Below are 25,442 nucleotides of genomic sequence, written 5' to 3' on the forward strand. Positions count from 1 at the left end.
TAGACATACGAGGTGTGATTAAAAAAAAAAAATACAGTGAATGTTTAAATTAAAAAAAATTATTATAGTAAAAGACACATTGCCATTAATCCCTCTCAAAACACTCCCATTCGCTTTGAACACAACTGTCCCATTGTTCTTGCCACTTTCTGAATCAGTTCTGGAAGTCCTCTTTCATGAGTCTCTTTAGTTGCACAGTCATAGCTGCCTCAACGTCCTGAATTGATTCAAAACAGTTCCCTTTCATGGTCATTTTGACTTTGGGGAAGAGCCAGAAGTTGCATGGTGCCAGATCTGGTGAATAAGGTGGATGAGGACACACCACAATGTTTATATTTGACAGAAATTGCCATACCGAAAGCAATGTGAGACACAGAGTAGTGTCATGATGGAGGATGAAGTAAAGATACTCATGAAAGAGGGCTTCCAGAACTGCTTCAGAAAGTGACAAGAACAATGGGATAAGTGTGATTGAAGTGAGGGAGAGTATTTTGAGAGGAATTGATGGCAATGTGCCTTTTATTGAAATAACTTTTCTTTTAATATAAACATTCACCATATATATATATATATATATATATATATATATATATATATATATATATATATATTATCACACCTCTTACAAGTCCAGGAAGTGCAAAAAGTCCCAACCAAGATATACCCAAACAGGCCGACACCAAGACACATCAGACATAAAATGCCAAAGATTAAAGACAAGGAGAGAATCAAATGTAGCAAGAGAAAAGCAATTAGTTAGATACAAGGAAGCTCCCACATAAGACTGTCAGATGATTTCTCAATAGAAACTCTACAGAACAGATGGGATTGGCATAAAATATTCAAAGTGATGAAAAGCAGAGATCTATAACCAGGATTACTCTACCCAGTATAGATATCATTTAGAATTGAAGGACAGATAAAGAGTTTTCCAGACAAGAAAAAAAAACAAAAAACTAAAGGAGTTCATCATAACTAAATCAGTATTACAAAAAAATGTTAAAGGAACTTCTTTAAGAAGAAAAGAAAAGATCAAAAATATAAATAGGATAATATAGGAAAGAAAATTTTTTTACTGACAAAGGCAAACACATAACAAAGCAATGGATCAACCAATTATAAAGCTAGTACAAAGGTTAAAACCATAGTAGGAAGATGATGTGTAAGTATAATAATAAATTAAGGGCTATACATAAATACAAACACACATGCAAAAGAAGTAATGACAAAAACATAAATGTGAAGGAGTGAGTAAAAATTATAGTGATTTTAGGATGTGTTGAAACTTAAGTGACCGTCAACTTAATATAGACTGCTATAAAAATAGCTTTGTATATATGCAGATCATGGTAACCACAAACCAAAAATCTACAAGAGATAGAAAAGAAAGGATTCAAACACAACACTATAGAAAGTCAACATACTAGAGAAGAGAGCAAGAGAATAAGAAAGGAACAGAGGACTACAAAAACAATCAGAAAACAATTAATAAAATGTCAGTAACTACATACCTATCAATAATTACTTTAAAGGTAAATGGATTAAATGGATCAATCAAAAGACAGGGTCACTGAATGAATCTGGAAAACAAGATCCATACATATGTTGCCTACAAAATACACACATCAGATGGAAAGACATACATAGACTGAAAGTAGACGGTTGGAAAAAAACGTTTCATGCAAATTGAAAGGAATTTAAAAGCTGGGGTAGTAATAATATTATTAGACAAAATTGATTTTAAAACTGTAACAAGAAAAAAGAACATAGTTTAAGGGACATCTGGGACAACATCAAGTGGAACACATTTGCATCATAGGGGTACCAGAAGGAGGAGAGGGTAAAGAATTGAAAACCTATTTGAAAAGATGATGATGGAAAATTTCCCTATTCTGGTAAAGAAAATAGACATATGAGGTCTATTTCATAATGATAAAGGTGTCAATCCAACAAAAGAACCTCATAAATATTATATCTGTGCAACCAATGTAGGAGTACCTAAATATATAAATTATGACAGATATAAAAGGAGAGATCGACAGTAATACAGTCATAGCAGGGGACTTTAACACCCCATTGACATCAATGGATAGATCATCCAGAAAGAAAATAAGAAAGAAACAAAGGCCTTAAATGACACTTTAGATCACAGGGACTTAATTGATATTTTTAAGACACTTAACCCAAAAGCAGCAGAATATACATACTTTTCAAGTGCACATGAACATTTTCCAGGACAGACCAGATTTTAGGCCATAAAACAAGTCTCAATAAATTTAAGAAGACTGAAATTATATCAAGCATCTTCTCTGATCACATGGTATGCAACTAGAAATCAATTACAAGCAGAAAACTGAAAAACACACAAACATGTGAAGGTTAAGTAACATGCAACTAAACAATAAATGGGTTAACAACAATATCAAAGAAGGAATCAAAAGATACCCTGAGACAAATGAAAATGAAAACACAATGACCCAAAATCTATGGGACACAGCCAAAGCAGTTCTAAGAGGGAAATTTATAACAATACAGGCCTACCTGAAAAAATACAAGAAAAACCTTAAATAAATAATCCAACCAACACCTAATGCAATGCAGAAATAATGAACAGATAAATCCTAAAGCAAATAGATGGAAGGAAATAATAAAGATCAGAGCAGAAATAAATGAAATAGAGTCTTAAAAAAAAACAGAAGATTAATGAAACCAAAAGTTGATTCTTTGAAAAAAAATTTAATAAACCTTTAACCAGACTCAACAAGAAAACGCGAGAGAGAGCACAAATAAATAAAATCAAATGAAAGAGGAAAGTGACAACTGAGACTACAGAAATACAAAGGATTATAAGGAAATACTATGAACAATTGCATGCCAACAAATTGGACCAACTAGAAAAAATGAATCAATTCCTAGAAACAGAGAATCTTCCGAGGCTGATTCAGGAAGAAACAGAAAATTAGAACAGATTAATAACTACTAAAGAAATCAATTCAGTAATCAAAAAAAGCCCCAACAAGCAAAAGTTGTGGACCAGACGGCATCACAGGTGAATTTTACCCAATGTTCCAATAATTAATACCTATCTTTCTCAAACTATTCCAAAAAATTGAAGAAAAGTGAAGGCTCCCAAACTCATTTTACAAGGCAAGCATTATCCAGATACCAAAAACAGAAAAGGATACTACAAAAAAAGAAAATTTTACGCCAATATCCTTGATGAGCATAGATGCAAAAACTCCTCAACAAAATATTAACAAGACAAATTTAGTGATACATTGAAAAGATCATACACCATTATCACAGGTGATTGATTCCTAGAATGTAAGGCTGGTTCAATTTCCACAAATCATTTAACATGATATACTAAATAAACAAAATAAAGGGTAAAAAATCATATGATCGTATCAACAGATGTAGAAAAATCATTTGACATAATCTAACATCGATTTATAATAAAAACTTTCAGCAAAGTGGGGATAGAGGGAACTTCCATACCTCAACATAATAAATGCCATACAGGACAAATCCACAGCTATCATCATCCTTAATGGTGAAATCTGAAAACTTTTTCTTTAAAATCAGAATCAAGACAAAGATGTCCACTTTCATTCAGCATAGTACTGGAAATCTACAGCAAACAGACAAGAACAATAAATAAAAGGTATCTAAATTGGAAAAGAAGAAGTAAAACTGTCATTATTTGGAGATGACAATATTATATACAAAGAATCCTAAAGATTCCATAAAAAAACTATTAGACCTAATCAATAAATTCAACAAAGTAACAGGATACAAAATTAACATTCATAAATCAGTTAGATTTTTATATACTGACAATGACTATCAGTATAGTCATTTAACAAAACAATGCCATTTACAATTGCATCAAAAAGAATAGAAAACCTAGGAACAAATTTAACCAGGAGGTAAAAGACCTGTACTTGGAAAACTGCACAACACTGAAGAAATTGAAGAAGATTACAAGTAAATGGAAGCATATACATTGCTCATGGATAGGAAGAATTAACATGGTTAATATATACATACTACCCAAAGCAATCTACAGATTCAGTGCATTCCCTATCAAAATACCAAAATTACTTTTCACAGATCTAGAACAAATAATCCGAAAATTCATATGGAAACAGAAGAAAACGTAATAGCCACAGCAATCTTGAAAAGGAAGAACATAGTTGGAAGTATCATGCTATCTGATATCAATGTATATACTACAGGGCTATAGTAAAACAACAAACAAATAAAAAACACGGTACTGGCATAAAAACTAACACATAGAGCAATGAAATACAATAGTGACGCCAGAAATAAATCCATACCTATATGCTCAATTAATCTTTGACAAAGTATACAAGAATATACAATGAGATAAAGACAGTCCCTTCAATAAATGGTGTTGAGAAAACTGGATGGACAGATGCAAAGAATGAAACTAGATTACTTTCATACACCATACAAGAATAAACTCAAAATGAATTAAAGACTTAAATATAAGATCCCAAACCATAAAAGTCCTAGAAGAAAACACAGGCAGTAAACTCTGTGACCTTGCTTTTAGTAATATATATATATTACTAAAATTATAGTAATATATATATATTACTATATATATATAGTGCATATATATAGTGTGTATATATTGTGTGTGTATATATATATATATATATATATATATATACATATACACATATTGTGTGTTATCTAACCCAACAAGATTATCTAACAAGTTTATCTTCTATACTTTCATCCTTTCCCCTTCTGTCTCTCTTTACTTCTTAGGCTTTTCAGCTCCAGTACTGCTTTGGCTAATTTCTTCATGGTCCCTCCTCTCTTTCATCCAGCATCCACTGAACTTATTCAGGGTTACCTGGCCATACTTTACTAATCCACCAATTCAACAAATATTTACTGAGCACACCTAAGTGGTTCTTGAATTTCGGTATCACTGAGCATCCAATTCCAGGGTATGTCTTTGGCAAGGCAGGATCTGAATATTTACATAATGTGAGGAAAAAGAATGAAGACAAAACACGTAACTTCTTTGGCAAAGTGTCTTATAAAGTAGCTGAAATTCAAGAAGCACTTTGGTGAAGAGAGAGATTGTGAGCACACCAGGAAGAAGCCAGAGACCCAGTGACAAAGGTTGAGTTTTGCTATTGCAAGCACACCTCTTCCCCAAACGTTCTCTCCCTGAAAGCTGCTGACAGAGCTTTGGCAAAAGATCGTCCTCCTGTTGGCTGATAAGCTAAGCCCTGTTTTATATTTAACTCCTTCCAGCCCTGGCGGGGGGGGGGGGGGGGCGGAATGCACGGTTTATAAGGGAGCTGTGACAATTTTCTGGTCAGTCCTCTTCCTCCCGCTCCCCTTCTATCTGCCCCCTACCCCCGTTTCCTCATTCATCCTTGAGTAGCTGGTGGCAACTTGCAGAGAGAGGGAAAGACGCAAGAAGCCAGAGAGGTGTGGGAAAAGCGAAAACAGGCTGCCAAACCAGGGCATTCCTTCCAATTTAAAAAGGAAGTCTGCTGACGTCACTTAAATTTAACATTCTTTCGTGTGTAACATTTTACTTTGGAAACAAAAATGAACTTTGCGGAAGGAGAAGACTCTAAGAGATACTGCATTAAAACGAAACATGTGGCCATTATCTGCGCAGTGGTGGTGGGTGTAGGATTGATAGTAGGACTTGCTGTGGGCTTGACCAGATCCTGTGACCCCATGGAAGACGGCCCTTCCCACGGTCCTCCCACGGCTAGCCCTCCCCAGGACCAGGGGATATGTCCTGCCAGTGACGATGAAAGTGGAGGCTGGAAGAATTTCAGGCTGCCGGACTTCATCAAGCCGATGCACTACGACCTGGAGGTGAAGCCCGTGTTGGAGGAGGACACGTACACGGGCAGTGTGACCATCACCATCGCCGTGACCGAGCCTACCCGGCACCTATGGCTGCACCTCCGGGAGACCAAGATCAGCCGGCTCCCGGTGCTGAAGCGGCGCTCCGGCGCGCAGGTGCAAGTCCGACGGTGCTTCGAGTACCCAAAGCAGGAGTATGTGGTGCTGGAGGCAGAGCAAGAGCTCGCACCCAGCGGGGTCGAGGATCCCTACCTCCTGACTATGGAGTTTGCTGGCTGGCTAAACGGCTCGCTCGTGGGATTTTACAGAACGACATACGTGGAGAAAGGACAAATCAAGTAAGTTTTAACTTTTGCTGTATTTCCCCTAAACTCATAGACTTACTTTTTATTTCTTTTCCTTTCCTTTGCACCTTGCACCTTTTAATTACTTTGTTGGTCTGATCTTGATCTAAACTTGGTGTCAGTTCTGCCCATTCATCTGGGAAGCAAAAATTCTTGCCCTGTTGTATTTTTCAAAGATTATCGTAAAACTTGAAAGTATTGAGTGAGCTGCACCGAGTGGGGGAAAAAAAATCAGTGGCAGCACATAAATAAATCTTTGGGCTTATTACCCATAATGCAATATTCAATGATAATGTAAAGCCTTTTGCAACATAAAAGATATGTTAAATGATTAAGGACATAAAAACGTTCCTCTCCCACAGTCTTCCAAGTGTGGGCGTGCGTGTGTGTAAACACAATTCCATTTCCTGAGTCTAGCATAGATGGTTGCTTGCCTTGACAATTTTTCAAAGGTTATTACCAGAGTTATGTGAAAGGCATAAACTCTCTTAATGATCTCAGAAAACCTTCACATTGTGGGCGTGACCCTTGGAGGAAGGCTACACCTGAGGTGTCACTGAACTTGAAACTACTTTGACCTTTACTTACTCAGATTCTGAACAGCTAAACGATTAAGAAACCTTAATCTCATGGTTCAGAAATGTGATTCTGGGGCCAGCCTACTGTACACCCCTTTCCCATGCTGTTTTAAGCATCTACAGAGCAAAGTAAACCTTTTGGTCATAATTCTTCCCATTGTTTGTCAGAGAGACCCAAAGACTAAAATAAAATGTTGAAATACCCTTATCTTACTGTGTGGTATACTAATACATGAAGCAGAAATGCTACTTTGTAAAAAAAAATTGGAGGAATCATGCTCATGTAGATGGTGTATCTTAATATCAGTAGTAATAAAACAAACTTCGTTATTGTTTACATTTTTCTGTTCATAAAAATGATAAATGTTGAAAGCATAGAAAATTATAAAAATGGAAATTCAAAAGAACCTATAAGTACTTTCACCATCCAGTGGTAACCCCATTAACATGTTAATTCAATTCTAATATTTTTCTAGGCAGTCAAAATTGTAATTATAGTATGTCTATGTATGTATCTATATAGCTTTTTAACTTAACATATTATAAGCATTTTCCCTCATTCTTAAATATTTTCAAGAATCTGATTTTAAAGATTGTGCACTATTTCATTGTCTGAATGCACTGTTATTTTTTAAAACCAATTCCCTAATGTCAGGCATTTGAGTTGCTTCCAGTATTTTATTACTATAAACAAGTCAGAAAAGAACATAGTTGTAAGTATGTACATCTTTAAGTGTGTATCTGTTTATTTCCTTATGTTAGGATATAAAGGGTATGAATATATCCAGAAACTTGTAACATTTGTTTTGTTTATTTCATAAACAACACACATGCACTGGGGAAAACTTGAAAGACGGGGAAACTTATAGTGACAAATAAAAATCCATTTATGAGTCTATCACTCAAGTATAGTTCTTGTTAATATTTAGACAGATATTCTTCTAGTATTTTTCTGGACACAGATAAACATGATATGATGCTGTACATAGTATTGTGTAATATGCTTGTAGGATATATCAACACTTTAACATGTTTGGTACTCTTACACAAATGATTTCATTGATACATGATAGTTCATTGTATGGATATAATGTAATTTATTCAACTTTTCCATTAAAGTTGGCATTTAAGTTGCTCCCATTTTTTTTAACCTATAAACACTTATAAAAATGTAATAAACCTCCCTATAAAAACTATGTATGAGTGCATATAACATTTTCTAATATTTCTTAGGAAAATGGTCCAAACTACTGATGTATGAATGCATGTGCACATGTATTTTTATGCATACATATACATATATAACAGGTGCATGCACAATGTGTATGTGTGTGTGCTTCTAAACTGACTTTCAAAAAGTATGTCCTAAATTATGTTTCCATTAACAATGAAGGAAAGTACCAATTTCTCTGAGCCCCACTAATGATAAATGATTTTTGAAAGTGTTTGCACTTTGGTGGAGGAAAAGGCATACTATTCTGAAGAATATCCATCTCCAAGTGATTCTAAAAATTCATTAGTGTAAAGTGAAAGTAAGTTAAAATTTGTAAATGATTATTGCTAAGACTTTAAAACTGCTTCTTAGGTTGTGAAAACAGTAGAAATTTCATCCAAGTAAAGACATCAAAATATTTTATAAAAATTCTATACACCACAGGAAGGCCAAACAAACATGGAACATGGTTCCATTAATAAAGTTCTGTTATATACTTCATATATTTTTAAAAGTACTATATACATTATTCACTCTGATTCTTTGGATTATTTTACCACACCACTTAATTGTACCATAAAATACAAACGTGAGAGCTGACGTTCTGAAACTCAGCTGTCTTAATTGTTGGTCAGAAAACACTAAACAACAGCAAGATTAGCAAAGAAGGCTGGTGCTCAGTTAGGATCTCCACGAAGATTGGTCTTCCTGAATTTGTTTGTTTTCATTGGTAGCAGTTGAGGCTCTCGTGTTACACAGGATGCTGCCAGTTCGGCACTGCATACATGCTTTGGGACAGTTCTGGCACATACTCAATAACTTCATTTAGGCTAACAGGAATGCTTTTTGTTTTTCTTGTTACAAAATATTTCAAGCATATGAGAAAAGTGTATTGTTTTTTTGAAGCCTGTAACATTTTGACAATATGGGCCTCTAGGGGTTCCCATCCCCAGTGTCCACAGAAGGACCACAAGAGTGAGTTCACTAAAGCAGCACCATCCTTCCACATTATAGAGTGGGTTTTATAATATATGATGTTAATACAATTAAAAATACCATTGTAGTCATATATTTTAAGTATGCAGTCAAAATTATATTCTGATATTTTTCCCTTAATGTAAAGTTTAACTCTAGGATTGAGTATTAGCAATTTGGGATATGATTGTTGCAACCATGAAGCAAAGTAAACATGACTGCACTCAGTAGTAACCAAAATTACTTGATTTCTGCAAATACAACCAGGACTTGGACTTCAGAGAAGGGAGACAACTATCTGAGCTTCTTTTCCTCAAAATTCTGAGGTAAAGGAGAGTTGGAGAAGAAGGTGGAGCCAGCTTAGAGTTCCTTCACATCATCTTGCTGGGGACAAGAGTTGTAATGAGGATTAGGGGGAGAAAGTTTAAGAAACTTAAAAGTCACTTTGAAGTTTCTACTCTCTGGTCTGTTCTTTAAAGTCTGAGGAAAACCACTAAGGATTGAAACCTTTAGAATGTTTCTCTGCCCACACCTCCAAACCCCACCACATTCTTCTCAGTTGTTCTTTTCCCAGACAGAGTCACTTCTACTCAAATCTCCAAAGTATGTAACAATATTTTCTTCTTTCCCAGGTTCAGCATTTTTCTCAGCATTTGAATTGCTCTTACACAGCATTCCCCAAAGTATGTTCCACAGCACTCTACTTGCATGGGATATTAATAGATTTTGCCAGAACAAAAGCAGAGGAGGGCTCTGTGGCCAAATTAGTTTAGGCAGTAATACTAAATTTAAAAATGATGTGGTTTTTTTTTAATGGTAGGACTTTTCAGGACTTTTATATGACAATATCCATTATGAATCTCCAGAGGCAGCCATAGTTGCAGTTTCCCAACCTGATGTGATTATGGACTCTTCTGTCGTTCTCTGAGAGTAGGCTGTGTCTCTCTTGTTCACTGCCTAGCACACAGTGAGCACTCAAATATTATTGAATGAACATATAGAAACATTTTCATACAGGCCTTTACACTACTAACGTTCTCTGGCGCCCCTTTCCTGTAAAGGAATCCAAGTTCCACCAATGACATCTTTAACTTCCCACACAGGGTGGAAAATTTCCCTTGGTTCCTTTTCTGCCCATCTTGATGAAGGGAAGAGGAGTTGGTAAATCTTTTTTTTTTCTTTCTTTTTTTGATTTAGGAACATAGTCTTCATACTTTAAGGACTAAAAACCATTGGAATCGACAGGAATTACAACAAGAATTTAAAAGGGGGACAGATGGTTTCTAGTTTGGGTTTTCTGGGTGTTCTTTGTAGCTTTGGTAGGACTGATGCTGAATTTTAACATTATGGTGGGATTTCAGTAGGCAAGTGAGAAGGTAAAAAGGAAAGGCATCAAATCAGAAAAGTAGAGTGGGAAGAAGAAATTAGTTTGTGGGTTTATATGAAGAGGCTAGCTAGAGATAACTCTGGAAAACCCATTAGAATAACAAGGAAGGACAGCTAATAATAGGCATTATTAAGGAAAAATTAACTGGTGACTATTTAGCTGTGGAGAAAGTGCTGAATCCATGCATGGGTATATGGGAGATACTGCAACGATCCAGGAAAGAGAAATGAAGATCAGGTAGGTCAGTAGTTTCAAGGTAGACAGAAGACGACACAACGGAGGAGACAGTTTGGAGGTAAGGGAGTCGGGATTTACAAATTGATTGTAAACGATTAAGTTACAGTTATAGGTCTAGGATGCCCCAGATATCTGATCTGAGTAATAGACCACACATTTAATTGGTATTGGAAATAGAAGAGAAAAACCACATTTAGAAGGGAAAGTTATAAGTTCCACGTCAGACGTATTGCCTGCCTATCAGACATCTAGGAAGAGATGTCTAGTAGACATTTAAATAAATAACTCTGAAGCACAAGGTTAGGGCTTGTGATAAAGAATTAGGAATTAAGTGGAAACATGGTGAAAAAGAAATCAGTGAGATGGTCTTAGTTAAGTGTGTGGTATATTCTCACATGTGTGGATGTGTATACTCATTTGTAGTTTTGATCTTGAAATGTTAGTTGTATGTCAGTTTATTCATTATATTCTTAGATTGATATGTTGAGCTGTCAGTATACCCATTATCAATAAAGAATAGAATTTTGGGGGGGTCTTGTTTACTTTTCGAAGGAGGCTTAGTAATTTCCTTTATTTTTAGAAGCAAGGAAACAAGAAATTTGACTTGACCTTGAATGTCTTCTACATAGAAAAAAAGCAACTGGAAAATACTTAAAGGGAGAGAGAGAGAGAAAGAAACAGAGAGAGACACATTGGGGGGGAGGGAGGCAGAGAGAGAGAGAGAGAGAGAGAGAGAGAGAGAGAGAGAGAGAGAGAGATTAGGATAAAATCTAAACAATTGGTGAAACTGGGTAAAGTTTCTAAGAGTTCTCTTATAACTTTTCTGTAAGTTTGAAATTAAATAATTAACTGGTTCATTCATACCACCAAAAATGTGTTGGAATCTGAATAAGCTCAATGGGTTGTGTTGCACTGATCAGCTTCCCTACTCAACTCTGAAACCCTTTCTTTAGTCTACAGAGACACTTAGCAGTTGTGGCTGCCTCGCTTGCATCAGAAGCCCTTTGTTTAAGGTTTCCACTCAGACCTTGTTATTTATTTTGCTGGATTAAGTTAATAAATTGCTGAACATAGCCTGAGAGTCTTCACTAGAAACAGTATGCCAGATGATTTATGAGATAATCAAATTGATTGGTTTGTTTTTCTTTTAAGTTGACTACCTGGCCTTTGACTTGCATCACCCCTTCTCTCTTCAGCTTTCTTTAAAGTCACCTTGATATGATGCACTCAGAACAGTCAGAAGAATGTTTTTCCCTTTAACAAATTAATAAGCTACGCAGAATTATATTTTTAACGTGCTGGGCCTCGAAAGTGACTTATTAGCATGGCCTAGAGAGGCCCTTATGGAAATATGGTTTACCTCAGCATGGTTGCCTGGCCTTGCAATTATTTAGGATGTGACAAAGAACGAAGAGTCTTTCCTGCATACATTGTGCTATTAGCCCAGTTTTTTCCACTAATTTGCAACACAATTCATCTGATTTTAAAAAGAAAAAGTTTTAATCACCGAATAAATCCTCCCCAAAGAAGGTGTGTTCTAAAATTGTTTGTACTGTTATTTCATATGCCTTGTTTTCAAATTTACACATATTTACAAAACTTTAGTAAGTTTGAATGGGCTTTACCATATATAAATAGGAGCTTTTGAGTTATTCAGGAGTTCAATCACATCAATGTAGAACTCAGTCTCCATGGAAATAAAAAGAAGAGGCTCCGGGTTGACAAATGGTGGGGAAGTAGAAAGGAACTGGCTACTGTTCGTACTATCTGTAGTCACGTACGGAACATGATCAAGGGTGTTACATTGGGCTTCCGTTACAAGATGAGGTCTGTGTACGCTCACTTCCCCATCAAAGTAATAAAATAGTTCTCCTGTTGAAATGCGAAATCTCTTGCACGAAACATACATCTGCAGTGTTCAGATGACGTCAGGTGTTGCTTGTTCAGTAGTATCTCAAGCCCAGAAAGACGAGTTAATTCTTGAAGTTAATGATACTAAAGTTGTATCAGATCAGCTGCTTTGATTCAACAAGCCACACAGTTAAAAACAAGGACATCAGAAAACTTTTGGGTAGTATCTATGTTTCTGCAAAAGGAACAGTTCAGCAGGCTGATGAATAAGATCTAAGTTGTCCAGCTACAGAAACACCAAAATGTTGAGGGTTCTCAGACTTATTTGTGCTATTTTAAAGATGCAATAAAAGTCATGATTTGAGGGCGGCAGAAGAAGAGCTTGTCCTTCTCTCCCACTTATTTATTTGTGCATTTTTTTTATCAGTGTAATTAAATACTGATTCATGGATTTTTTTATTCATGTTCTTTTTTACCTCAGACACTGTGCACGTACTGTTCCCTTTGGTTTTATTCAATGGGTTATAATCCCATTGTTTATTTTGATGTTCCAGTTCCCCCAGATTTGGCTAGTAGTAGTCCCCTCAAGCAGAGTCCTTTTCCTATGTACTTGTCCCCATGATTCTTTGAGAATTTTGTTACTTTTTGGCATAGCAAGATATTCCAGGGTCATCTTAGACTTTTCCTGACCCAGCAGCAGAATCAGCCATTTCTCTAAGGAATCACGGTTCCTTTTAATGGAGAGTGGTATTTAGAAATGATCCTCTGGGAACCACTCTGTTTCCCCAAAAACAAGACCTAGCTGGACAATCAGCTCTAATGTGTCTTTTGGAGCAAAAATTCATATGAGACCCAGTCTATTACATTATATTATATTATATTATATTATATTATATTATATTATATTATATTATATTATATTATATGACCAGGTCTTATATGAATTTTTGCTCCAAAAGACACATCAGAGCTGATTGTCCAGCTAGGTCTTGTTTTCGGGGAAACACAGTAGTTGTGCTCATTGCTACAAGCTGGTCATTGCATTTAGTCCTGTTCAGTAGACAAAGCTAGGAAATACATATGTGGGTGTGTGTATTTTTATATCCCATCTACCTATATCCTATATGAAAAATCAATAAATACCAAATCTGCAATTACAATTCAATACCAAGTGTACATTCTAATCTTCTGTCTTTACAAATATATAATCCTCTTCCCCAACAGTGAGAAACCTGCTTTCCATTATTTGTTTTCTTTGTTTCATTTGTTCACGCCTAGCATACAAAGAAGGTTGTTTCTGAATTGCTACCCCATACCACAGCAACAACACAAAACTACTTACTAGAGCTCACTATTGATTTACAGTTATTTGGGAGTAAAATTTATGTGAATTAAATGCACAAATCTAATGGCTACACTTCAATGAATTTTGACAAATGCATACATCTTTGTTACCCACACCCCTATGAAGATAAGAGATTTTTTTTCAGTTATCCCAGAAAGCGCCCTTTCTCAGTCAACAATCTTTCAGGACAGCCACTTTTCTGGTTGTATTTTTCACACAGATTAGTTTTCTTGGCTGAGTTTTTAACAAGTAATTTTTATGTCTAGAGAGTTTTTAAAAAGAAACTAAAAAATATTTTAATTTCTTATAGATGAATGTTGACCTATGGCATTTTTTTTCAGGTAAATTAATGTATATAATACATCCTTGAACCAAAATGAAATTCAGACTCTTACCATGGCCTCTGCAGACCTCACCAAACTCTTTGCCCAGTCCCTCTGATTCACTATACTTCCGCCACTCTGGACACCTTTCAGGTCCTCAGCCACTTTAAGTTCTTTTTTACCTCAGACACTGTGCACGTACTGTTCCCTTTGGTAGAACACATTTTCCTTAAGCTTCACCTGTCTGGCTTTGTCTCATGGTTCAGATTTCAGCAAACCATCCCTACTCTAGCCTAGATCTAGGAAGATCTAGGTAAGAGATCTTCCCTGACTACTCTAGCTAATGTTGCTCACTTTTCCTGAGTCATTCTCTGTTACTCCCCATTTTATTTTCTATAGAGCTCTCATCATTCTCATTTATCTATCTATCTATCTATCTATCTATCTATCTATCTATCTATCTATCTATCTATCTATCTATCTATCTATCTATCTACCTACCTACCTATCTATCATCTGTCTATCTATTAGGTTAGTGCAAAAGTAACTGTGGTTTTTGCAATTATCTTTAACCTTTTAAACCGCAATTACTTTTGCTCCAACCTAATATTTTGCCATTGTTATTTCCTCAGCACCTAGAATAAGGCCTGGGAAATGTGTGCGTGCATGTGTGTGTGTGTGTGTGTGTAAGGAAGGAATTCAATAAATATTTGTAAGATGAATGAATGATATAATAACTTATCTTGGTAATCTTTACAATATACCTTCCTCAGTCCCTGAGAATGTTGAAGGACAAAATATTTTCCTTACACAAATTATTAATTAATATAAGTCAACATTTTTTATTTTCCCTTTCTTTTATATTTTTTAGTTTGCTTAGTCGTCTAATGAACAACTGTACAATAATACTATCTTACTGTGATATGACTACATGTACAAAGTATATATTCATTTTCTTTGAGCCGTTTCTCATAAAAAATTATTTCCACTTTGAAATGACGGAAATATTGAGCATTAACATTTTCACTTACATAAGCATATACCTTGTTAGAGCCACAAAAAAATGCTGTCTCTTCTCAAAAACAGGCTTTAAACCTGGCCAAAGTTTGCTTCACCTGGCAGATTACTCAGAGCACTGCCTTTGCGTGGAAATGAAACTGAGGCTTTTTTCCTCCGGTGTACCATAATTAAGAAAGAATATGCCATTAGGGACAGGAGCTGGGACTCTGGGATACGCTCCTCTACTCCATGACAGAACACAGCTGCTCACTCTCACAAGGGCAGTTAGAGACAAGCCTTCCAGTTGGCTTGTTTGTCTACTTGTTGTTCCACAGCTTTGGGGTGAAGAGAGTGATAGCTCATAATTGGGTTTATTTTTGCTCTTCTACAGTTCATGTATTTTTAACGATGGCACTAAAGTATCTAAATATTCATAGAAAATATCTGAAGCAGTCTCTGGATTTTCATTTATGTATTAACCTAAAAATTCCAGAAAAGACTTGGGCAACTATTTTATAGTTTTTGGATGAAAACTCATTTTAAGAAATGTAATGGTTATAATTACGTAGTTGATTTTTTCCATAGGAACAGAAACATAGAGGCTGTTAGAAGAGGCAACATGTGTTTTGTTTGTGTGTTTTTTTCCTAAGGAGCATAGCAGCCACTGATCATGAACCAACAGATGCCAGGAAATCCTTCCCTTGTTTTGATGAGCCCAACAAAAAAGCAACTTATACAATATCTATCATCCACCCCAAAGACTACAAGGCACTTTCAAATATGCCAGTAGAGGTAAGTATTTTTTAAATATTTTGCTTATGCAGATAGTTTGTTTAAAATATCAGGTAAATTACCCAATTTGCTAGGAGAGAATCCTACTGAATTCTAAAAGTAATTGTGTTCTAATAGCTTGTTTTAGTTTCAAAGTTTCAAAACACATTTTGGCAGTCTCTTTTCTTTGAGTCCTAGAAGTCTTTAATCCAAGAGATCACAGTCCAGTCAAAAAGCCACATTGGGTTTTCTAAGCAAGAGAAAATACAGTCGACATACATCAGCTGCTTAACGCAGAGAGTCTCCAACCATGAAAAATTAATGGCAAACTATTGGAATTACAGACTTAAAAATATTTGAGGGTCACATCACTATTCTTGTTTTTTATTTGACTATAAACCCCGTTTTCAAGATAGAGATACTGCAAAATATCATCACTTAAGTGAAACAGCACGCCCGTAGATTTTTCTGGTGAATGAAACATGCTCATTAAATGTTAAAAAAAAAAAAATAGGCTACAGTAAATTCTGTCTGTACAATTATTAACATAAGACTCTTTCCCTTGTTACTGTTCCTCATCCACATAACGGGTAATGGGTAATGCAGTTAACTAAAGTGTCACTACCTCAAAGCTGAGGTTTATTATACCTTAAATGTTTGACATGTAAGGGTCGGGCTCACTCTTAGATATAATTCTCATCTACCTGGTATTAAAAGGATACCCTGCCAAACTTACATCTGCCATCTTTCAGATCTATGATCTGAAATATCATCACTGAAATTCTTCCCATTTAAATTTCCATAAATATTACTCCAAAAAACAAGAACAAGACAAAACAAACAAAATCTTAAGAGGGTTAAAAAGTAAACTGCCATGGACCATGCATGCCTCAGTGTGAATTACTTATCAACTTGGTTTCTTCTGGTATCCAGAGCCTGAGTGAGTTTTGATTGGAGAAAAAAGAGGAAAAGATAAACTTAAAGTGTGACACACCAATCCAGAAGATTGGATCAGGGCAAAATGCCATTAGAATGTCTTGGCATGGAAGGGGGAAAGTAAAGGTGGGAAGAGAAAGCACGCAAACTTTACTAACTTCTGCTTAAGACCTCCCCATATGACCTTTTCCTTTTTCAGAGTATACTTCTGAATGTCTTGGAAAAGGGAGAATGTTCTGGGACATTAAAACATCAAACTAATACCCGCAGGTTTTTATTGCATAGTATCTTACTTTGCTAGAGCTCCAACACTCCCATACAAGCACAAACATACTTGCCTTGTGAATGATGTATCAATTCTAGTTTAGCTTCCCTCACTTAATCCCTTCTTAAAGCTTCTCGTTGTAGTGTGATTTATTGTGTAGCTGCAGGGCATGTGGAAATTTTTAAACAATGGGTTGCAAGAGTTGGGCAAGTTTTTGCAGATGAAGTATTAGGACTGGTGATTGGCAGTGAGAAAAGCAAAGCTGGCCTGGACAGAAAACCAGACAGATGGGGTCAGTAGTTGCATCAAGCAATGCAATCCTCTCTCTCCATGGTAATCAAGGCAGTGATTTTAGTGACCATATCTTGGGTCTTCGAGGTAGACAGCCAGAGATAGAAAAGACAACCCAACATCCTGCTATGCCTGGTACAGCTGTTGCTGACCCGCACTTAGTCAAATCAGCAAATACCTACTTAGTTCTTCCTGTATGCAAGGCATTGAGCACTAGCCTCCTCTTCATTAAGGGATCACAGTATCTCCTCAAGTATTATCATCAAGATTGTGTGTTTCATGTAGAAAGATAAAGTCCTCTCCAGTTTATGTCACATTCAAAATTGTATTTCTCTTTGAGAAACTTTTACAGTGTATAGCTCAATAACTCTTTCACAGTACTAAAAATAAAATGAATCTTCCTTTAGTCTTTTTCACATCACCATGTAGAAGTTCAAAAGAAATTTTACCCCTAAGCTTTAACAAAGGACGTCTGTCTGACTAAAAGCCAGGTTTGGAGTAATCATTTGCACGTGATCGATCTTTTGCTGAATAAAAGATTATCTTTTGTTTTTCAACAGAAAGAAGAGTCACTTGATGATAAATGGAATCGGACAACTTTCCAGAAGTCTGTCCCCATGAGCACTTACCTGGTGTGCTTTGCTGTGCATCAGTTTTACCCTGTAAAGAGGACGTCAAAGAGGGGAATACCTGTGAGTCACATATATTTTTTAAAACCTATCACCTATGCATTTGTGATTAATTTGCTACTGTTTTTGAATCATTTTTCCCCCTATAACAGACTAGAAAAGCCCATTAGTTACCAGGGTCTGTGAGCTTGATGGTACACTGAACAATATAGAAAAATCTAAGATAAAAAAACACAGGTAGAAAATAAACAAACACAACAAGTATAGAAATATGTAGCCTACAGTTATTGTAAGGTGAAAATTCACTATAAATGAAAAGCTAGCTCATAAGTAAACCATCACAAAAATATTAAAATACTGGGGCATGCCCAATTTAATAAGATGGTTGAGTATATATGCTTGGGTCCCAGATAGTCTAGAGAGGGAGGAGGAAATTAGAGGTAAATCAGTATTCTTTGATCAACGAAGCACTGAGAGATTTATGGTACCATTTTTATATGTAATTCAAAATAAGACAACAAAGTTTCAAAAGCAGTTTTTATAAAGTGTGAGATAATATAAATACGAAGCTTGTTTTTTTATCAAGATGACAAATTCAATAATATTCGATTGAAAAGCCAAATACTTGTACCTAATCATTTTTCTCATTTTGGAGGCCCCAATTTTGCTTAGTCTGTTTTCCTACCTCTGTGCTACGTATTTTATATGTATATATGGACGAAATCATCACCCCCATTTTAAAGATGAGAGAATTAAAATTTAATGTCTTTAAGTAATTTGTTCAAGATCATCCAGCTGACAAGTGGTGGAGACTCAAATGCCAAATTCTTTCCAAATACTGTACCCTGCTAAGCCTTCTGAAATGTGATATTCTGACTGTATCTTTACTTCTTTACCAGTCACTAGAGGGAATGGATGGATTCCTCTATTTCCTGTGAAGTTAGCTCCTGGGAAAATTTACCTTAATGTTGGTGCAGTAAGGGTTGATTCTGAGATATCCTAACCCTGGATTTTCAGTATGCAGTCTATACTGTATCCAAATTGTAGCAAAGGGAGGAATGTCCATTTTTCCAATGGACTTTAAAAGACCTTTTCAAATGGGTTGTATATCATGATGACTGATCTGATTTTTGTCTTTCCTTTATCACATATGTTGCTTTGATGTGCCCTTTAGATATAGTAAAGGACACTATTACCATTGGCTAAGAGAGACTATTACTGTGTAACTGCACTGGCAGAGTGAGTAATTAGCATCTGTATCAGTTAGTTAGCTGAGTTCTACTGATGGATTTTACTATCATCAAAGGACTTGGAATGACATATTGAAAATGGTAGTTTGGCAGAAGATCCTGAAGTATTGTTTAAGTGGTAAATATTTCTTAAATGACTCTTCTATCAAAGCTGAGGGCATAACATTCTATCTTAAATCGCCGACGTTTTCCTCATTTGGGTGAGAAATGAAGATGATACTGTCATAATATATTACTTTCTGATTACTATTTGATAAGAGAGGAATGGAAAGCCAAACTCTCTGCAGACACTTCCCAGAGACTCTGAGTCGGTGAAGGTGAAGGTGCAGCTGAGCAAGTAGGTGCGTCTCCTATAGAAAATGAGCAACCAGGTTTCCTTTCTGCAAAAACCTGTGGGGCTATTTTCCTCAAATAGAACCTTACAGGAGAACTTGGAGGCATTTGTTGTGAATGACAATAATATTTCACCTCTTTGACATGTAGGATGTTCCCTGCCTGGCTCACTATACACTCACTCTAAATTGAAAGCTAACAGCTAACACCCAAGCACAAATGCTCCCAGTACAATTTCCCGCTCCAGAGAGAATTACAAATGAAAACCAATCACTTAAATGTATTTAAATGTAACATCAGAGGGAACCCACACCAGCCTCACAGTACTATATTCTTAGAGCTGAACAGACAGCAGGCATATGAGGAAAACAAGCAATATAAAAGACAAAATCCAAGACACGGTGGGGGTTAATGGTGATAATTGAAAAAACAAGATAATTCCAAAAAAAAAAAAAAAAAGCTATAAAAAAATCAAACATTTACACATACAATCTTTAATTATTACACTCAAAGATTCAAGAAGATATGAGCAACCTAAAATAAAAACAGAAAGCCAAGAGAACAATCAGAAATAGTAGTCAAAATTTAAAAACATGATTTCCAAAGCATGACCTGGCTTGGATCTCCAGGAACCTGTTTCCAATTCTTCCAAAACCAGAGTCTGATAAGCCTATACTTCAGTTCCTGCCCACTGCTTTGTATTTTTATCAACTCCACGGAGATGCCTATATTGTTTAAAGCCCTGATGTGTCTTGTGGGTTTTCAATTTTTTAAAATTGCATCTACTATTTCTGTATGTTAGGAACAGTGGGAGTTCATCAACCTACAATTTATTAACAGTCGTGATCCAAAGTCCTTATATTACTTTGTCAGTTAAAAAAATAAATGAAGCTAGATAACTGTTGTTTAATACAACATTTTTAGTAGAAATTTAATGAGCATTCTTATCCACTCTGCTTCTGACAGTATTATTCTGGTACATGAATCACCTGTTATTCATAATCTCATTATACTGTGCAATCCAAGAATCTACGATACCCTGATTAAACTCTCCTGGCTATGTTCACCCTTCTAGCAAGAACACAATGCAATGTATAGATGATGTATTATAGATTGACACTTGACACCTATATAATTTTACTAACCAATGTCACCCCAATAATTTTTTTTAAAAAAACTCAAAGGAACATAAGGAAACTTTTTGAGGTGATGAAAAAAAACACAACAACAAAACAGTAGTACTTTAAGGCCTATTGAAAACTCCTTTAAAGAAATAAAAAATAAAGAGGGCAGGAGGAAACTTTTAGATGTGATGGATATTTTTATGACATAGATTTTGGTGATAGTTTCAGTATACATATCCCTAAACTTACAACATTGTATACATCAAATATGTACAACTTTCTGTGTCAATCATACGTCAATAAAGGGGTTTTAAAGATAAATAAATAAACACAGAATCAAGGCCTATGTTCTTCTTAATTGCTTACTTGGAGAGGACATAGCTCATGTATTAATAGTTGAACCCATCATTATGTTAAAATGTCCTTGTTGCTCATGAGGAAAAATTACACTGGAGGACCCATTCCTAAAAATTTGTTAAGAAAAAAGGTTTGGAGGTAGCTCAGAAGACTTTTAACTGTGCATATCTCCTGTTTTGAATATTAGTTGTATTACATTTTGATTCAACCCTGAAAAAAGCAGAGTAACTTGAGTTACTTAGGCATATCATGGGAAACAATATCCCCAATAGGCATGTTATTAACTTAGTTCAGCTCAAAATCTCCCTATGGGATATACTGCAATTCATTTTCAAATTGAGAACAATGTGGGTCATGAATATATGTTTAAGTTTTTTAAATTATAAGTTAAGAGGAGACCCAAGATGGCGCAGTAAACACTGCATCTGCTTGTTTCCATGAACACATTAAAATTGCAACTAAAGTATAGAACAATCAACCTGGAGGACCATCTAAGGTCTGGCTGAACAGAAGTTTTATAACTAATGATATAAAGAAGAAGCCATGTCAAGATTGGTAGGAAAGACAGAGACGCGAAAATGGCTGACCCATTTTCAGCTGTGTGGCGAATGAAAATTGGGAGGGACACCTTGGCTTTGGAGGTTCCCCCAGAGAAGCGAGGGACCCCAGCCCTCCTCCAGGTTCCCCAGCCCAGCAAACTGGTGCCGGGAAGAGGAGCCCCCACAACATCTGGCTGTGAAAAACAGTGGGGATTCTAATCATCCGGGTGGGACAGAAGGCTGCGGGAAACCGAGACGTCCTCTTAAAGGGCCTGTGCACAGACTCGCTCGCAGGCACTCACCTTGGACTCCAGCGGAGGGACTGTGACTCAGGTGGCGTTGGAGGCATGGGGAGCAGACTGAGGTGTGTGCTTTTGATGTCAGGACTGGAGGACAGTCCCATTTTTCCTGTGAGGGATTCTCTTCCCATGCAGACAGCAGGCAGCAGCCATCTTTAATATATTGAGCCCTCCCCCTCCCCTAACAGTCAAATCTGAATCTGATTGGTCTGGTGAGCTCTGGGGCTTGCTCTGCTGACTCACTGGGACCCCGCCCCACACAACTCCCTCAATGCCTGAGGGAGCAGCCAGCCCCAGCCACATCGCACTCTTTCTTGGAAAACTATCCGAATACACAGGCCCCAGGCAAATGATGACTGGCCTTGGTGTGTTCTGAGAGTTTTGTTGAGTAGTGTTAGGCTCAGCACTAGCACCAAACCAGAGTCTACATTAACCTGGTGACCACAACGCTTCCCACTCCCTCATCCAACTTACATACCAGGTGAGGCTTTATCAGCAGCTGAACTTTAATGGAGCTGGTAGGTGACAACAGGACTCAGGGTGTCCTGGCTTTTTGTGGAGCTATCCCAGGCCTGGTGGCAGCCATCCTTGGTTTGCAGTGTGGCCTCTCCCACGTGCCTCCAGGTTAAGCACAGGCATGGAAAAACCACAGATTGCTTTGTACCTCCTACCAGGTAGTCCCCAGCTGGTCACAGGCAGTGGGTGGGGGCTGGTGCCTGCACCAGAGCCCCTCCCAAGAGGCCCCAGAGTCAATATACGTGGAGGTTGGCTTCAGACCACAGCAGAGAACCACCCAATTAGCCCCACAATTGGCACACCCAAAAGGCAGTCACATCATAGTGATACCAGACAGAGAAGAGAGCAAGCAAGGGATTGAGAAATTATTTGAAGAAGTAATGACTGAAAACTTTCCAAACCTGGCAAAGGAAATGGACAGACAAGCCCAGGAGGTGCAGAGAGTCCCAAACAAGTTGAACCGAAATAGTCCCACACCAAGACACATTATAATTAAAATGGCAAAGGTTAAAGAGAAAGAGAGAATCCTAAAAACAGCAAGAGAAAGGCAACTAGTAACTAATAAGGGAGATCCCATAAGATTGTCAGCTGATTTCTCAACAGAAATTTTGCAGTCCAGAATGGATTGGCACAAAATATTCAACATGATGAAAAGCAAGGACCTACAATCAAGATTACTCTACCCAGCAAGATTATCATTTAAAATCAAAGGATAGATGAAGTGTTTCCCAGACAAGAAAAAGCTAAAGGAGTTCACCATCAAATCAGTATTACAAGGAATATACTCAATAGTATTGTAATAGCATAGTACGGTGTTAGAGGGACTTCTTCAGACGGGGGAAAAAAAGATAAAAATTATGAATAATAAAATGGCAATAGCTACAAATCTATCAACAATTACTTTCAGTGTAAATGGATTAAATACTCCAATAAAAAAAATAGGAGGGCTGAATGGATAAGAAAACAAAACCCTTACTTACATATGCTGCCTACAAGAAAATCACTTCAGATTGAAAAACACACACAGAGACAGAAAGTAAAGGGATGGGAAAAAGATATCTCATGAAAATGAAAATAAAAAAAAGTTGGGATAGCAATACTTATACCAGACAAAATAGACTTTAAAACAAAGTCTATAACAAGAGACAATGAAGGACCCAGTAATCCCACTTCAGGGTATTTATCTGAAGAAACCCAAATGCTAATTTGAAGGGACATGTACATTTATACGTTCATCGTAGCTTTGTTTACAATGGCCGAGATGTGGAGACAGCCTGGGTGTCTGTCAATGGAAGAATGGATGAAGAGGTGGTGGTACATATACACAATGGAATATTACTTGTCCGTGGAAGGGAATGGGTTCTTGCCCTCTGTGGTGGCATGAATGGACCTGGAAGGTGTTGTGCTGAGGGGCATATGTCAGACAGAGAAAGACAGATGCAATGTGAATTTCGCTTATATGTGGAATCTAAAGAGCAAAATAAACAAACAAACAAATCAGAAACAAACTCATAGAGAAAACATGTTGATGGTTACCAGATGGAAGGGGGGTTGTGAGTGAGGGTGAAAAAAGGGGATGGGATTAAGAAGTACAAATTGGTTGCTACAAAGTAGTCATGGGAATTTAGAGTATACATAGCATAAGGAATATAGTCAATAATATTATAATAACTGTGTATGGTGTCAGATTGGTACTAGATTTGTTGGAGTGATAGATGGGAGGGGGCTGGGGGCAGAGTGAAAAAGGTGAAGGGATTAAGCACAAATTGGTAGTTACAAAATAGTCATAGGGATGTAAGGTAAAGCATAGAGAATATAATCAATAATGTGGCAATAACTATGTATAGTGCCAGGTGGGTACTAAACTAGTCAAGGAATCATTTCTTCACTTATATAAATGTCTAACCACTGTGTTATACACCTGAAATTAATATAAAATAATACTGAATGCCCACTGTAATTTAAAAATTAAAAAGGTGGGGAACCTGAAGGGAAATAAGTGTTCCAAGTTTCCAGGTATAAAACAAATAAGTCATGGGGATGTAATGTACAGCGCGGAGAATATACTCAATAATATTGTGATAGCATAGTACGGTGTCAGATGGTTGCAGGATTTATGGTGATCACTTATTTAGGTATATAAATGTTGAACAACTATGGTGTACCCCTGAAACTCATATAATATTGTATGTTAGCTATATTTTTAATAAAAATATTAAAAAAACAAAAGTATAGGTTTAATACATACACATTATAGAAAATTTGGAAGAAAAAAGCAAACAGGAAAAAACAATTCCCCATATTATCATATGTAAAATCATTTTAATTTATTAGGTTTGTGATACTATCTGAGGTACATTTGAACTTTTGCCAGAATTTTTAACTTTGCACTAGTCTCCTAGGAAGCAAATTCAGGACAAGTTAAATGGCAAGGGTTTCCTTCTTAGAGTTCCCCAAAAACAGTAAGTTCTAATTAAGCCTTGAATTTCTTTGGGGTATTTGACCTCTGTCTTCTCTAAACAAGGATGTGCTAAAAGAACTTGCCTTGCTGGAGATTATTTCAACTTTTGGGTTTCATGATAAGAGGAGAAAGTTGGGAAAAATTGTTCACTAAGAGAATGCTAGCTCAAAGTATCCATTTAATTAGGTTTATACTATAACTGTATTAATTCTAATAACTCAGTAAAAGAGATTTTATTGTGCCTTCTTCCAAAAAGTCTTACAGGATGATTCCTAAATAGTTGCACCTAGAATTATACCTGTGAATGAATCCTTCCTACTTGCCTATGTCTTCTTACTTGTTTCCGTCTTACTCCACTGTTTGTCTGGATCAAAGAGATTGATTGAGGGCAGAAAATATGTATGTCATGGATTTTTTTTTGGATATACTTTATGTTTTAGAGCTGTTTAGGTTTTTTTAATTTATGTATTACCCTACGTGAAAATAGTCTAATTAGAAATTTTTTCATTGTTTTAATACTCAGATATATTTTTAAACTTCTTATTTTG

General features: G+C 36.3%; 1 protein-coding gene across 1 annotated transcript in view; it reads left to right on the forward strand.

Annotated features, from left to right (window-relative positions):
• The first annotated feature begins 5,347 nt into the window (after positions 1-5,347).
• ENPEP (glutamyl aminopeptidase) overlaps positions 5,348-25,442 on the forward strand; it is a 93,848-nt gene continuing 73,753 nt past the window's right edge. The window contains exons 1-3 of the mRNA XM_033106457.1: positions 5,348-6,209; positions 15,774-15,915; positions 17,947-18,078. Coding sequence (XP_032962348.1) covers positions 5,602-6,209; positions 15,774-15,915; positions 17,947-18,078 — 882 coding nt within the window. The 5' untranslated portion in view covers positions 5,348-5,601. The remainder of the gene's footprint in view (positions 6,210-15,773; positions 15,916-17,946; positions 18,079-25,442) is intronic.

The sequence above is a fragment of the Rhinolophus ferrumequinum genome, chromosome 5, assembly GCF_004115265.2.
Source record: "Rhinolophus ferrumequinum isolate MPI-CBG mRhiFer1 chromosome 5, mRhiFer1_v1.p, whole genome shotgun sequence".
Classification (NCBI taxonomy): Eukaryota; Metazoa; Chordata; class Mammalia; order Chiroptera; family Rhinolophidae; genus Rhinolophus; species Rhinolophus ferrumequinum.